The sequence below is a fragment of the Dreissena polymorpha genome, chromosome 5 (genome assembly GCF_020536995.1).
Source record: "Dreissena polymorpha isolate Duluth1 chromosome 5, UMN_Dpol_1.0, whole genome shotgun sequence".
Classification (NCBI taxonomy): domain Eukaryota; kingdom Metazoa; phylum Mollusca; class Bivalvia; order Myida; family Dreissenidae; genus Dreissena; species Dreissena polymorpha.
The window spans coordinates 72,904,569-72,922,757 of NC_068359.1; the positions used below are offsets into that span (position 1 = coordinate 72,904,569).

Below are 18,189 nucleotides of genomic sequence, written 5' to 3' on the forward strand. Positions count from 1 at the left end.
TTTAGTGTAAAAGGCACTCAATGAAGTTACATGGAACGATTTTTTTCTACTGTAAATATTCAAATATTGGCCGATTATTTTCAACAAATAGAAATAGATACTGGTATAACCATTATCTATGATTTTGTGTTATAACCCCCAAATAACAATTGTCTATAATGTTGTGTTATAACCCCCAAATAACCATTATCTAATTTTGTGTTGTAACCCCCAAATATTGCATAGTTCATTTTATTTACATTGGTTTCCTTTTTTAATGGCATCCGTGTGCAGTTTTCATCAATGGAACAGAACTGTGTAGGTTTTAAAAAATCTGCTTTGTCTTGTAAGCGTAATTTCATATTTTTCTCAACTCAAAGGGAGATGATTCTGAACTCATTCTTACGTTGCTCATTTACGATAGGGGTTGAGTACTCAATGATATGAAAACACTGTAAACGTTTTAATGTGTTTACGACCCCCCCCCCCCATCCTCTCACACATATATTTCATGGGCATAATAAAAACAAAAAATGGTTACAATAAAACAGCATATTTATTTAAACTAAAATGTCTACATCAAAACAAAAAGTTAACATAGAACACAAATAAACTAATTTGATTCTACTGGGGCTCGAACCTTGGGCCTCTCACATGTGAAGCGAGCGTGTAACCACTACACTACGGAACCGCTTGAAAAATCACCTTCTTACTAAGATATTAATAAGTGACTGTAGTGTAACGGTTATCAATAAAGCAATAAACCGTGTAATTGCTGTCGTCTTTTAACATTGAAGAAAATACGCGTTAACCAAAACTCGAACAGCAAAAGTCTGCGCTATTGTTAGAAAAAACCAAAATAAATATATTTTGATCATGTTTTGTTTTTATACAAAACCAGACAGTTTCACCGGTTCGCGTATTTGCCCAGTCCTTGTTATCTTTTAGTATTGCCTAGTCCCTGTTATCAGTTATTTACAAAAAGAATTAGCCTTGCATTATTGGCAATAAATGTTGTAGTAAATGTAATAGGCACAAATGCAGTACTTATTTACACTAATTTACACAAAAAATCACCACTATGCAAGATATTCTGACAACAAAAATATGTACATTGATCCGTAAAATAAATTCTCCTCCCATAAGCGAAAAAAAAACGTATTACACACGAGTCGCCGCCCTTCAGTGCGACGCCAATAAAGGTATCAATCATTGCGCATACATGCCTGACCTTATTACTATGTTTTACTCATGATGCAATATTGGCGCCCCGTCGTAGTTGTTCAATACTAGTATACTGAGCATAACATAATTAAACTATTTATTTCACAATGAATTTGTTTGATTGAAAATATTTGCAATAACGCTTAACTAATAATTAATAGTCTAAAATTACACACACACACACACACACACACACACACACACACACACACACACACACACACACACACACACACACACACACACACACACACACACACACACACACACACACACACACACAGAAATCTTAACAGTTTTTTGGAAATATGATCATAAGGAAATAAACTTACATCACATGCATGTATATTTTGACAAGTTATCATATATATAATAGTACACCATTACACATCTGAATATATGTGGATACGGTCTATACACGGTTACGGTTGCGAAATGGACAAACATATACAAGAGAGACCATAGGCTGGGATCTTTCATAGAGTTCTCGCCTACAGGTGTAGTTTGACGTTCATAGCTGCTTATGTTTAATTCACTTCACACAAATGAACGTATTCAATATATCAAACAGACTGCCTTCTTCCAATTCTACATAGCTTGTTTGCAACTTTAAAAGGTTAGCAAACCATTCTATACATAGATGGTGACGTCACTATGTTTTTGTCAGTAAGACCGGTGTGTACACAACGGTTGGCAAACGATAAATCATGCAATATGTCGAACTGGTAAGTTCTAGTATTACATACCGTCCACGTTGAGTCTTAGCCAGCTATGGTTAATACAATTTAGCCACAAATAAATGGGAAAAAAATAACAGAATGATACTTATACGTAGCACACGATTGTGATAATATCGATTTCGACTGAAACTGTATGGTATATTACATTGATGAAACTATTTTACTTTTATAGGAGTCAGCAACAAACCAAATGTATTATCTAAAAAGACACACGTAGCTCAATAACAACTTAAATCCAATGCTGATTAAATTTTAATTTCAACTATATGAACTTCAATTTTCTGTTCTTTCTTCCATTAGCTTAACTTATTTTAAATACATCCATATATCTAAATTTATTTTACATATCACGAAGGTGTTTTGGAAAAATTTGCAACGACTGCTCACCACTTCAACAAAAACCATGATGTGCGATATCGAATGTTCGAGCACATTTTATTGCAATATTGTAAACAAAAAAATGCATAGGAAGACTGAAAAATAACACTTAATAGTGTTATGCAATCAGAGATGAAAAAATATGCATATGCTATATATCTTAAGTAATCTAAATGATAAAAGAAGTTATGTACAAATCATTCAGTAAGTGAAGTGGAAAATGTCTCTACCTCTACCCTAGCAATATATCGTATTTTTATCGAAGTTTCCAAACATGCATGACAAGCACGCAATTCGAATTACGTTTTCGATTCAATGCCTTTTTAACAATATTTTACTGTTAACTTAACCAACACGTCCGAATTATTGTACCTAAAATCCATATATAGTGTAATCAATTAAATGAAACACAGAGCTGGTTCGGTAATCAATTTTAGTGAATAAACAAAAAAGGAGTTAATGTTATATAAGGATAACACACGACAGGGCTGGGCCGCACGTCTATACTCGGCCCCCTGCGGATATTGATTGGCACTCGGGCAAAGTGCCGAACAGCCGTGGGTCAATTATAGAAGCCCGGTCCACCTCTGCCTTGTGTTATGGTCTTTATAGTATAGTATACTTATGTTTTATGATTTCGACGTACACAAGTCAGCTTTGTATTGTTATCTTATTTTGAAGCATGAAAACTTTAAGAAAATATTCACAGAAAGTTCAATTACAGAGACGCAATGTATAAACACGAACATTGAAAAGATTAGTTGCAGATACTTATTGCCGCATTATTTAATTAACAAACGGTATTTGAGTGCACATATTGTGTTTTTCCATAGAAAGTAATTGTTGAATACACGCCACATCTTATTTCTACTAAAAGCAAACTACTGAGGTCAAAAAAATTCCAATTAGACGTTAAGTATACACAAAAACACTTTGCATTTTCATAGAGAGAAGAATAATTGTAAAAACCATAACCAGGCGGAACACATAAAAAAGAGGCTTATACGGTGCGGTTCGTTTGAGGCGGCGCTATTTCCGTCTCCGACTACCATGACATTTTGGGTAGCCGCATTGTATTTCAGGGATGGATGGCTGGCATACAGCCGGCGTCGGAACATGCACTGGACGGGTCGGTAGTCGTCGGATAAGTCCATCGAAACGCCGCCGTCGCTTTTGTCGTTTTCGAAGATTGTTGTACGGAATTGTACCAACTAGGAGAAACAAAATATTGTTGTTCTTTTAACGCATGTGTAATTGCTTATTATCAATTTATTGTTTTTTGACGATGAGAAGTATATGCTTAAATTGCAAAGAACTGTTTTGTTATGTTCATATCATCAATATCATCAATCTAATGAACAATGCTTAAATATGTGCTTCGCACAAGTGTCTGAGGAGCGATTCTGACAATCCTATAGTTTTCCGATCAGTGTCTTGCTGAAATGTTTTTTTAATAAAAGACTATAAATTGCTGTTATATACCATGAAAACACAATTTTCATTGAATTATCACTCAATGAATGGCATGTGTACGCTGTACAAAAATATTTATTGGCGAAATAAGTATTCATGTAGCATTCCTTTCATATAGATAGAACATAAGTCGATCTTTCTGCAATTGAGGTATTTTATTAGTTAAAATATGCAGCGTTTAGGGGCTTTATTACAAAGTACATAAATAAAAGAAAGATAAAAACTACGTGTGCATTCAACCAAATCGGAAATCAGTATTGTTACTATGCATGTATAGAGGACAGTCAACGATACATCGTAAACATAATTTAAATCAGACACATTATTGATAATTATTTCGTTAAGCTAAGAATTCACGGAGCTAAGAAACTATGATCTTTTTACACATGCTTTTGTCATAGAATATGGGAATATTGACATCACAGACACTTCACAAGGAAACAAAATCTCAATACCATCCAGAAGTGTTTTCTTTATGAAGAATTACAGATTGTATATGAGAGGTTCGAATGTTTCGTTCAAAATAGCGGTGGTACCTTGTTCAAGGGTGAACGAATGTTTATATTTATAAATGAGCCTTGTTCTGAGAAAACTGGACTTGGTGCATGTGCGTAAAGTGTCGTCCCAGATTAGCATGTGCAGTCCGCACAGGCTAATCAGAGACGACACTTTCCGCCTAAACTTGATTTTCGGTAAGGAGGGACTTTCTTGAAACTAAAAATACCATAAAAGCGGAAAGTGTCGTCCCTGATTAGCCTGTGCGGACTGCATAGGCTAATCTGGGACGACACTTCACGCACAGGCATAATGCCCAGTTTTCTCAGAACGCGGCTCAAATATATACCTGCTCTTCTGCTATCTCAATGGTTTCATTAAAAATGGTCCACGTGACACTTTCATAGCAAGGGGGCGTGGTCAGACTACCGACGTAGCGGTAGTAGTTGGCTAGACGGGCGGGCATCAGGTCTATCATGGGGATGGAGTGTATCTGGACTTTCTCATCTGAAAGAAAGAAGTATTACACCGCATTCTACGGTCACTATTCTAATAGTTCTTCAATTTTCAAGCGTTGTAAATCATAACAGAAATCAGCAAGACATTTAACTGTTCCTATTATATCATCAATCTAATAAAAATTGCTTGGATCGCCAATACATTAAACTGAACCAAATAAATTACCAATCTATTTGATATTAGTATATGGTTAGGATTTAGTATATGTACATGACCATAACTAGATCGAATGTGCCATATTCGTTCTGCAGCAGCACTAGTGAACAAATGCTAAAATTCAGAGATAGCGTCGATAATGCTAAAAAGGTCATATGACTCGAACTACGATAGAAACACTAGCAATCCCTCGCCATAGGCGGAGGGCTATTGTTTTGGCGTTGTCCGTCCGTCCGTCTTTTCGTCCGGCACTTTCGTGTCCGGAGCCTTATCTTGGAAGTGCTTTGGCGGATTTCATTGAAACTTGGTATGAGTATATATATGGATAAGAGGATGATGCACGCCAAATGGCATTGTACACTATCGGATAATAACGGAGTTATGGCCCTTTGTATCTTGAAAAAATGCCTTTTTGTGTGTCCGGAGCCATATCTTGGAAGTGCTTTGACGGATTTCATTGGAAATTGGTGTCAGTATATATATATATATGGATAAGCGGATGATGCACGTTGGCGTTGTCCATCCGTCCAGAAAACTGTTGTATCCAGAAGTATAATGGCGGGGGATATCAATTCAACGAATTTGCTTTTTATAGATAGTTTAAGGCTACTTTAAAATTTTCGACTCTTTAAAAGTCTTTCTTTGTGGTGTTAAAACTTCAAAATCACGAATGTTATAAACAACTTATTTGACTATAAGGCGTTCATAGAACAAAAATTTGAGTCGCTTTCTGAGAAAACTGGGGATAATGCATGTGCGTAAAGTGTCGTCCCAGATTAGCCTGTGCAGTCCGCACATGCTAAACAGGGACGACATTTTCCGCTTTTATGGTATTTTTAGTTTCAAGGAAGTCCCTCCTTACCTAAAATCAAGTTTAGGCGGAAAGTGTCGTCCCTGATTAGCCTGTGTGGATTGCACAGGCTAATCTGGGATGACTCTTCACGCATACGAATTAAGCCCAGTTTTCTCAGAACAAGACTCATTTTAGACTTTCTAGGCAAGGAACAGAGGAAACGAAGAAACCAAACACAACGTAATGTACACATATGTTGACGCCATCATTTTGTAATGGATATGATCCATTGGAATAATAATAAAAACCTATTTTTATTTTTTTAATTCAAATGAAAATGCACGTTAGTCAATTCATATAGCGGGGGTCGATTGTGTAGAAACAAAACATAGGGCTATTAATGGCAAAGCTCTTGAGCACATATAATGTATGTGTTATTGTCTGTGTTTGCTAGAGTTAAAAAATGCCTGTACTTACCTTTGTACTGAATATCGCCAAAATTATTGATGATTTCTTGAAAATGGAAGTTGAATCGGCCAACCTAGAAATACGATTATTACAAGTATGTACGTACTATATCGTATGTTCTCATTTACTTCTAAAATGCCCGTTCTAATAAATGAAAACAAAATATGAATTTAAAAAAAAAAATTGTCTAATATAGTTAATAATATCATTTAAATTTAAGCCACATACGGTTTCTTTGAGTGTAAGACGAATCTAGGTCCCGTTATGTTTGCTGAGATGCCACCGAACAATCTTAGGTCAATGAGCAAGTTAATTTTAAAAGGCTGGCATACATTTATTTAAGGACAAACTAACATCTCAATTGTTACTTCAACGCTCTTTGTCTTTATAAACAAATTTCGTGTTTGCATACGTCACCATAATACTTCTTTTGGCTATGCTTAACTAATAATTTTAATAACCAAGCGCCAACCAGGTGTTTCAAAAAGAATTCTTATGTCGACTTTATAATCCACGACATGTTTCGATTCATCATCTAGTTGAATTAAAAGTCATAACCTCAAAGAGCAAGACGAGCACTGCCTGACCACATTACGTAAAAGAAGAATCCGAGTACTGCAAGAACAAATAACCTCAAAGGAGAAGCCGAGCACTGCCAGAACGCATTACCTCAAAGAAGAAGCCGAGTGCTGCAAGAATACATGACCTCATTGAAGAATCCGAGCACTGCCAAAACACATTTCCTCAAAGAAGAAGCCGAGAGCTGCAAGAACATATGACCTCAAAGAAGAAGCCAAGTACTGCCAGACCACATTACCTCAAAGAAGAAGCCGAGCAATACCAGACGACATAACATCAAAGAAGACGCCGAGTACTGCCAGAACACATTACCTCAAAGAAGAAGCCGAGCACTGCGAGACCAAATTACCTCCAAAAAAAGCCGTGCACTACCAGACCACATTTTCTCATTTCTCAAAGAAGAAGCCGAGTACTCCCAGACCACATTTTCTCAAAGAAGAAGCCGAGTACTCCCAGGCCACATTACCTCAAAGAAGAAGCCGAGCACTGCCAGACCATCCGCTTTGTCAACAGAGGAGGAGATATTACCGTACTTCTTGTTGTAATGGACGATGTGCATCTGAAACATGGAGACACTGAATTACTGCTGGTTAGAAACGAGTTTATTATTAAATCGGTGTTCAAGCATTGTTTTGTCTTTAATGTTATCGTAATTATGTAAACGTAATCTAAGAAAAAAATACAAACAGTTTGTATGTCTTTATACGAATTTCGCAAAATGAACGTCTCTGCGCAAGCACGAATAACACAATCAAATATTTAAAGGCACTTAGTAGAAAGTCGCATGTCGTCGCTGTTCTTCGAAAACCGCGTAAGTCAAATTTGGCGCAAATTGTTATTTGTTTTTATAAGAACGGCGGGTTCACGGGTCATTTTCTGCGAAAATACTGGATTTCATATTCAATTGGAAGGCATAGTTATGAGCACGTGAGAAAATCCTGAACACTAATTGGTGCACTAATTGTTTCTGCAAAAACTGCGTAAGTCAATTTTTCCTACTTTTCAAAAAACATTTTTTAAATATTTTTTGAAGTTTTCAAATATATTAATTTAGATAGTCTTAGTCAAAATGGGCATACTTTTTATGAAAATATAAAAGCCTGTAGTTGTCATTTTAATTCTAAAAATGGACTTACTCAGTTTTCTCGTTAATATTCAGTTCCTATTTAAGACTATCTAAATTATTGTATTTTAAAAATGTTTCTTTTGCCTATTGAAAAGTTGTTAAAATGTACTTACGAGGTTTTCGAAAAACAGCGACGATGTTTTTATTTTACCATGGAAGACAATGATAATTCGTAGAATACACATCCATGAAACAAATTTAAGTCTTGTCCAACCGGTTACAAATACATCTTTCCAAACAAGAATCTTGCGCATGTAAATTACTTCAAGATAAAATATTTTAAGATTCAATAACATTCAAATATGTGGAATTAGGCCGATCCACAAATATTTAACATCGTATGCATACAAACCGACCGACCGATGGATCGACCGACATGGTGACCCCATTTTACCGTCCATGTAGGGGTATAATAAAGTGTGTATGCGTTTCTGTGCGTTTTTCGAAGTATGTGAGGCCCTTCCGGGTCGGAGGCGGCATTATGTGCAGACCTGGAGTGTGTCCCAGCACTCCTACCTTGTTTGCTTTCTAGACTCATAGCAGTTGTGACAAATTTTCAATTATAGCTGCATTTTTAGCAATGTCGTTGTTACTGAATTATTATTTATTATTGGTGTGGTCTTGTGTTGTGGGGGAAGCCGTAGTACCCGGAGGAAACCCACCTGCCCAGTGTGGTGACTACCTACCAAACTCACATTATCAGGTACCGGGGATTGAAACCATGTCGCGGAAAGGAGAAGCGCATATATCAACCACTGTGTTAACCAGACAGGCGGCGCAAAATATCATTCCTCACCTCCATGGGAAAGTAGCGACCATTGAGGGAGTGCTCCGAACCCCGCTCGTCCACGGCTCCCCAGTGGAAGTGGAACTGCTCGGCAATGTACGTGTCACTCAAGCCTCCACCAGAGATCATCATCGTTTTTTCGTTCAAACCAATCTGAACTGGAATTTGAACAAGAACAGAACAGATCAATTTATTTGCGAAATAGTATATGCAACTCATCGCCAAGAACAAACAGCAAAGCAATTATAAATACACGTGCGTCAAAACGAAATCACAAATTTTATGCATTTTTACACAATTATTATATTTATTAGATTATACTATTTAAGAGAGACCGCTTTTACGTTTGATAAACGTAAGTGACATTTTAAAAGCCGTGATTGTTTCGGAAAAGAAGGGACATTATGGATAAGCTCCTTATGGGTGATAAGAATAGAGTTTAATGTATTACATGTACATGTACTGCCCAAATCACTACGATGAACAGTTTCTGCTTACCAATCATTAATAAATCCACAAGTTAAGTGTTAATACATGAGCTAATAAACAAATTAGCGCATGGCTGCATCATCAATTTATTTAAATTCTTTGGTCAATTAGTCACTTGGACAATTCAAATTACACAGAGCTTGTTCAATACACGACAATACGTACAAATAGAGATTTTACACAATATAATGATGAAAGCTAGGGCTGGCTTCTTTTACGGTCAATGAAAAGCTATGATATTTTACTAGTTGAATGGATCCAAAACCGCGCATTTAGCTCTGAACAAGTCACACTTTATAAAACTGTAAAAAAAAAAAATTACCTGATAGCATCGTATTTCAAATACAAAAGCAATAAAAACTAAATAATTATTCGATTACTACTAAATTACTGTATCGTCAGGACAAAACAGATTGACTACGTTTTCAGGAACGATAAATGAAGTTCACGTATCGGCCTAAGTCACCCCTTGTTATAGTAATTTCAAAATTTAGCAATATGAAGTACAGATTTCAGATCATCACCCACATCTCATGCAGATATAGTAATGGTAAGATGTAAAAGGTCCAATTACGTAGCTTTAGTGTATATAAATAAAGACATATCGTATGTTCCCCAAATAGCAAATGGGCTCAAAACTGCAGACATTGTACGACCAATACGAATTCCTAAATCAATAATATTTGATAAAGTGGATAACTGATACAAAGCCATTGTCAATGTTTGAGCGCTTGGTTTACATATTCAATTCTGATGAATTTATGTATATGTTAACACGTAGGCGTGTTTTAAAATACCAAAATTTGCTTAGTCATCAATTTATTTCTTTTATATTTGTGCTTATTTATCCGAAATGTGTTATTCTCTTCTTTAACGTTAGTTCGTTCATTTATTAATTTATTCATTCATTCACTCATTTGTCTAATCGCATACGCACTAATGTATTACCCATGCATTCGTGTACTTATTATCTCATCAAGTAGTTTGTCTGTTCTGATTTTTAATCTCTTCTACGCTATTTCGTTTGGTACATTTAACATCAACTCTATTAAGTAGCATTTCATTTAATGTAGCGTATATATGTGAAAGTGCGAATATAACATTTCATAAATTAATTGATAGAATTCCGTTGCGAAGTGTATTTTAGTCCAAAAGCCTTACTTTTTAGTATTTAATGTTCATCTCCGTTCATGATTATTGGGGCGATTAAATTTAGTAATCATGTCAGCGTATATAATTTCGAAGGTTGCTTTGGGGTGACGAATCAATAAGAATGTATCAACAATATTTTGTTAAACCTTGTTCAAGTAGTAATATTGAATATAAATACACTACTTTTGCAGCATAGATGCGGAATATGTAAAATAATTAACTTATTACATACGTATGTTCGAGGATTGATTCAAAATAAACATGCAAATGCAAATGAAGTTATTTGATCAAAACATACATTGCATTATTACATAAATATAAATATGTGCATGTTGTTAAACATTAACCAAACAATGTGTAGGATTTTCGGGATTATATCTTTTGAATTGTTATAAATGTGAGTCTGAAAATAAAATAAAAACTTTACAGTATTGTTTTTATCGAGCGTATAGTTGAGGTTAGAGACACGATCTGAATGTATCCTTTTACCAGTGTGGCCGTTGTTCTCTAGGGTATAGTTGAGGTTAGAGACACGGTCATAGCCGTAGAAGACGATCGGGGACAGATGAGTCGGGTCCACGACCGCATCTCGGGTCTGCAGGTCGATTGGAGACTGGTGTGTGCCCCCGCAGTGAGGATAATCAATGTGCCAGTGGTCAGGGCCTGCAGAGGTTTGAAAAATCAGCAGTGAATTGAAGAGAACAGAACAGAATAGCTTATTTTGCCTTAAGCATATAGAGCGTATCGTCATAAACATACTGTAACTTATACAATTACAGCATGCGCTTAATTTAAATACAAAACAGTCATTATTTCGAAGAAAGATCAATGTTAACAAGGAATGAAACACAACATATGTTCGTGAGAATGTCACATATATGAGGTATATACATAGTGACAATGTAGTGTAAAAAGGTAGTAAAATGATTGCTGTACGTATTTCATTATTTCTGTGCAATTATTTTATAACTTCGTGTATAGGACATTGTCTCGCATTTTCAAGCATGTTAAACAAAACTTAATACTAATTTGAACTGGTGTATGAGTGTGAAAGGGCCGTTTATAATGTGTCTAAAAACTATATCGGTCGTTTAAAACAATGATGGAAAAATAAGTACCATTAGTAAAATTATGATTAGTAAAACGATGATTATAAGAAAATAAGCTTGTGAAATAAGAAAACAAACAAAAGTGAAAATCAAACGATATTTAATGTCACGAAAATATTATAAATCTCCAAAGTTCTGTATAATAACACATATTTGCGCACGCGCATTCATTATGATTAACAATTGTCTCAAGATAGTTAATAAGGAGCAACAAAAAACTACACATCAAAAAAAGAGTTATGTGATTAATTGAACATTTAAGTTATAAAGGCATGGTATCATGAATAACTTTAGCAACGAGTTAAAAGAAAATTGAACTGTCATTGCTTGTTCGATTATCTCGTATGTTTCGAGACAATTTTTGAAAGTAGTATTGAAGTTGTGTCGAAAGAAAAAAAAACGCTTCACAAAGAATTTTAAGGGAGAAGCAATTATCGACCAAGAATGTGATACACATAAAATAAAAATAAGGTCCTTTAAACTGCGTTTGTGATCAAAACCTCCTGTGGACTTAAGCAGCAGTCTTCTTTCAAATATATTTTTTCCTAAGTCAAAGTTATTTAGTTAAAAAACTATCAAAATTTAAACTTACCTAGTGAACCTCTGTACGTCCAAATATTCCCTTAAAACAAAAAAGATAGTTGATAATAAGACGCCTGTGTCATACAATTTAGTCATTAAAAATATAATTAAAAAAAGAATATTTATTTTCAGGATAAAAAAATAATAACATAAAACACATACACTAAACATTTTAAAACAAAAACAAGAAGGTAAAAATCATAGAAATCAACATGGCTTTTCAAACATTCAAGACCATAACAATTGTCAGTTGAGTAAGATGTTTGCAGTCCGACTTGTAAACCATTCATTTGATTTCTTTTGACATAAACATTAGCTGAAAACAATGATTTCGCTGGAAAATGATTAATAGCTTTGTACTTCAAAAGCATAATGATTTAAAGCGGGACTGCACGATTATTATACGTGTGAAATTGCAATACATTAATAACAATATGTAACAATAACATAAAATAGGCAAGAAAAATTATACATTGAAAACGAATTTCATAAAATGCAGCAAAGACAAATTAGCGCCCCGAGCCGCTGTGATGAAGATATTTCGTACATATTTTCTTACAATAACCGCAGAATTCGTCTTTTTATTAAAATCGGAGTTAGTGTTCGTGTGCCGTATAAAAAGATATCGTTGCAGGAAATTAAAATGATCCGTAAAACTAAATTTAGATTCACATCGTACATGCATGATATACATGCTGGCGAATTCGACTGTACAGACATTTTCGATATCAGAATTATATATCTCGCTTATTTCGCATTTTTCGACACATGTTCTTCTTAACTTTTATCTTAATTTATATTGAAATATATGTATAATAAGTTGTTTACACAATTTATATAAATTCATAAATATTTGACAAAATCGTACAGCCCTGTTTCATTTCGAAAGGACCTAAGCGAAAATATCGCAATTTAAAACGAATGTTTACTCGAGCAAAAATAAAAAAGACAAACGAAAACGTTAACTGATGTGTTTGACAGCGATTACACGATATGTGACATCGTGTGATGTGAAAATGGTAGTGTGAAGATTTGTAGGAAAGCGTAACTAAAATTTTAAGTAATAAATAATACATTGTTTACAATCATTACGAAATAGTAATAGTGTGTATTAGATTAAATATTACACTTAAGTTTTTATCAAAGTCGTGTAAAGTATGATAGCCACCACAAAAATATAAAATATATATGCTACAAAGAACTTAAGCGAAAAACTTAATTGAAGGTAGACTTTCGCATGAAGCGCATGTTATCTCAAGAAGATAACAGAAATAAAAGTAAACGCCAAACCCATATCCTGCTTTGATTCTATAATTAGACTACCAAAGACAGTTTTCAAACAAAACAACGCAGACATTGTCACGCAACATATTGTATTTTTGATATCGCTTTTGTTCAAAGTCTAGTTAGAAATGTCGTTTGTGGAATGTAGCCGAACAACTTCGTCCCCTGGCGATTCCTGAGATGCTTTTTTCATGGAAATTAATCCATCAAATTTAACCCAATTTACAAAGAAACATTACATTCGCGTCAAATGTCACATTTTTAAGACTTTTGTAAAATACGCCTTGAGTCAGTTTTATCACCAAGGAATTAACCTGCTTGAATTCGCTACGGTGTTATGAAGGACAGACTGTGTCGCGAAACAGCGTTTCGAAGATATCAAACACGTTACTGTTACATTACCAGCTAACAACAGCCATTAACAGCTGCAACATTCCTACCAAATAATTTAGGCCAATGTATTTCGTAAATGTTTTGGAAACCATCGCCATTAAATATACTTTATGTGAACGAATTATCAAAAGGTTATCTTAAGTAAAAATAAAGATACCTTCACTGATTACTTTACATGGTTCAAAAAGATACATGGCGCGACCAAACGGTTCAAGCTGAAAATTTCTCTGGATACCTGAGCATCTGCATACAACATGCAATAAGAAATTAATTGTGTTGTTTTGTTTAACGTTGATGGTAGTATTACTATAAAAATAAAATGGAAACGCTGTAAACGTTGATTTATGTCGAAGTGGTGTAGTGGATATGGTGTCCGCCTAGCGATCGGCAGGTCACGGGTTCGATCCCCACTGTGGGAGCGTTCATAAGATTTCCCCTATAAACACCAAGTACTTGTTCTAGTCCCAGGAAACGGACTCGAGCGCGTTTCAAACAAGCCCTTGGCTGTCTATGCAATCGAGTTAAAATAAATACGTTTTAACTAAACGTTGATTTATGTTCGTAAATAGAAAGCTCTTATTTATTTCCCTTATTAGAAGCCATGATATATTCTCTCTAATTATTCGATAAAGATCTATCGAAATGAAGTATCCGTCATAAATATTACGATAATACAGACAAGGAATGAAATGTTTAAATTCGTAAAGTAATCTTAGGTAACTTTATTTACTTTTTGTTTCTTGTAGGTCTTTAGGTCGTTTTGAGTTTTGCAGGGCACATGCTAATCAGGGACGACACTTTCCGCCTAAACTTGATTTTCGGTAAAGAGGGACTTCCTTGAAACTTAAAATACCATTAAAGCGGAAAGTGTCGTCCCTGATTAGCCTGTGCGGACTGCACATGCTAATCTGGGACGACATTTTAAGCTCATGCGTTAAGCCCAGCTTTCTCAGAACGCGGCTCAAATAAAAAATACTTATTTCATTACTTATCATAATGTTATGACAAAGCAAATTATTGTATATCAAAGTTATTTTCCGATTTAAACCATATATAATATATGAACACGTAATTTAAGAAAATGGTATTACTTACCAAAGAAAAAATAACGTTAGACAATCAATTATTTTTATTTTAAACCTAAATTTAAAAATACAATTTTGAAACTGTTATTGTTTCGTATTGATTTATTCTGGTATTTATCAGTGCTTTATACTTTACAAATCGAATGTATTGTGGAACTACGTTCATCAGTCTACAGCTTTCCAATTAACAGGAAAAAATCTACCTGGATCGCATTAAATGGTGAATCGGATTTAGCTCAATTTTACTAATCAGTACACTGAAATCAGTATCGCCTTACTGACATATTTAAATAAGTAATCCAAGTAATCCAAAATCGTTAATTAAAAGACTTAATGTGTCATGTTTTATTGCTGGAATGACGGCAACGCTTTTTTGTTAGAGCTCAAAGATGCATCATGGAATTTTAATGACACGGTATTATTTGTATTGCATCTCAGTGCTCCAGCTAGGCCTAAATCGAAGGGCGCCGCGCCCTACCCTCCCGAACCTCCGCCCTGCCCCCCCCCCCGAACCTCCGCCCTGCCCCCCCCCCTAAAAAAAAAAAAATATTTTTTTTTTTTTTTTTTTTTTACATATGATAATTCATAAATCTCTTATTACATTGTAATTAGTTTAATCCTCATTGTAGACATTATATTTGAATGGTTTAATAATAATGGGAATAATACAATTATTTATAACATATAAATTAACATGCAATAGGAAGCATTCCAGAAACACCCGTGCGCTCTAACGTGCCCTTTTTACAAAATACTGCGCGTCAAAAGTGCCCCTTTGACAAAATACTGCGCGTCGAAAGTGCCCTTTTGAACAAAAAAGCCCCCCTGCCCTTTTCAAATCCTAGCTGGAGCACTGCATCTCTTATATTGGCTATACAAATATAAACATTCGTTATGTGCACTATGACTTCCTTAACGTATACATGAAAGTTAATAAAAAATGTAATGTTTCTATTATGAGTGGGTACATATAATCCAGTTGACCTTTAAACAAAGACAGAAAATGAAGTGAATCGAAATCGCGTATAAAAATACGGAGCCATTCGTGCTTGAGAGGAAAACAGTTAACGAAGTTTCAAACTTATATACCCATACCATATGAAAGGTATGGTTCTTATGTCCAGTGGTCGAAAATAACTGAGCAAACACATAGATAGAACTAGTAGCAGTGCCATTTGCAATTCTTGCCTCCATAATAAGACACGATACCATAAAGTGACATTGTGAATACTGCTATTTAATGATATATTACCAGAACGCCATGGCATTCAAACAGCCAAAAGAAACTTCCGTCTTTGTTAACCCATTTATGCCAAGCGACTAGAAAAAAAGGCCTTGGCACACAGCGTATACCCATATTAGACGCCGCATGATGCGGCGTCTCATCAGGGTCTGCGCTGTTTGCTTAAAGTAATTTCTGTAAGAAATATTCTAAATATATAAATAAATATACTAGACATCCCTAATTTTGGAAATAAATTGATCCAATTTAGAAAGATGGGACAGTCCACTAGACATAAATGAGTTAACATCCTTTCAAATACCCGTGTTATCTGAATAGCTTACATAACAATAGAAAAACACAATGAAAACGATATACAATCTTATTCAACGTTTTTGAAAATTTTAAACACTACAACCATATGGTCATGTCATGCAAATATTAAGTAAAACGGGACCAACCTGCATTGGACAATACAACTGTCATTTGCGACGCAATAATGCACAGCAGATAAATTACGGACATTTTTGAAGCAACAAGACGCAAGTCCTCAATTCCAATGCAACGCCAGCTTCTTACCGACATTAAATAGTATCTTGAATAATTATTTTCTTAATCCTTTCAAATGCCACCGCAAAACAAATATTAAAATGAAACTGTATCTACTTTAATCTTTTATTGCTCACTTAAACACATCAAAATTATTTAGATTTTTTGTAAAATATCCCCTGTCATTAATTTTACACTCGTTGAGTTTTGTCCGCTTGTCAATTGATCATTGCATGAAAGCCAAAATAAGGACTTATCTCTTAAAATAAGTATACTGATTTATAAAGAAAGAATTTCGTCTGTTTAAGTTAAGTCGTTTTATTCCTGCCTTATAAACTTCAACTTACATATATACTAGTCACGGTTAACCGCTCTACATCTCTTTCCAGTTTTTGGCGGAAATATTGGGTTATCGTCTGTAGGATCTAACACTTGTTTTTCTAAGGGTCTTAATGAAATATGGTGTTTCTGAAACATGCATAAAACATAGTTTTATAAGCCGGAGAGACGCGGTGACATGGTGCGTAGAAGTTTTAACTTGTTTAAACTGGGGTATGTTAAATGCTCATTAAATTATTCTGTTTTAAATGAGCCATGATTCGTTCGTTGCACATTGAAACTTTTCAGCAAATAATAATTGGGATGATTTAAATATAAAGATTATTTTTGTGAATTTTAAGGTCAAACGTGTTGCTTTAAAGGGACCTTAAGCCACAAACGACGAAAAAAGAAAAGTTCTAAAATACAGTTTTTTTACAATTATTAGTTTATATTATTAGTTTATATTGTTTAAAATATCACGACTGGTATATAACTTTACTTGAAAAAAGATGATATTTTCAGTATATTCGGTAATAAAATTTCGCGATGTGAAATCGAAAGAACATCGCGAAAATAGTTGACATGACGATATAAACACTATAAATAACGTAGATTGATCATTTTATATATAAAATATATACAATTTACTACGAATGCACTAATTGCATTCCTGGGTTTACCACGTCACGATGATGATCAATCTACTGGCGTTATTTATAGTTAACTGGTAGTTACCTGGTACCTGTTCTCAGTAAAATTATATTACCGAATATTATGAAAATATGAAAACTTAACAACTTTTTTCAAGTAAGATAATATACCATTTGTGATATTTTAATCAATATAAACTAATAATTGTAAAAAAAAATACTGTATTTTATAACTTTTCTTTTTTCGTCATTTGTGGTTGACGGTCCCTTTAAAATATTACTATAATGAAACATATGTATATAATTATATAAATGGGGCAACGTAAATTTTAAGCGACGGTAAAATATATATCACCGATTCCGCGATTCGTTGAAGGTTCTAATCACATGTCAATAGAAAACGTTGTTGAGAAAGAACATATATGAGACGAAAAGAGGTTTAACAGAATATATCGGTATATCTGTTTAAAGTTAGATGTGTATACTGTTGAATACTTTAAAAAAATAGCTGTACCCCTAACAACAACTAAAAATTGGCAGTCAGAGAGCGGCCCTTTAAACATTTCCTTACGTGACTTCAATTTATTAATGTGCAATATGTGTGTTGGACCCTTAATTTACCCGTTAAAATTATAA

The 18,189-nt window shown here is 34.4% G+C and overlaps 1 protein-coding gene across 1 annotated transcript; it reads right to left on the reverse strand.

The window, feature by feature from the left end:
• Positions 1-408: 408 nt before the first annotated feature.
• LOC127831957 (carbonic anhydrase 2-like) lies at positions 409-16,594 on the reverse strand. Its single transcript, XM_052357056.1, has 8 exons — positions 16,495-16,594; positions 12,060-12,089; positions 10,848-11,021; positions 8,727-8,875; positions 7,271-7,363; positions 6,235-6,298; positions 4,639-4,796; positions 409-3,532 (listed from the first exon to the last, which is right to left on the reverse strand). Exons 1-8 carry the CDS (start codon positions 16,556-16,558, stop codon positions 3,263-3,265), a joined length of 1,002 nt encoding a protein of 333 aa, XP_052213016.1. The 5' UTR covers positions 16,559-16,594; the 3' UTR covers positions 409-3,262.
• Between the last annotated feature and the right edge of the window lie 1,595 nt (positions 16,595-18,189).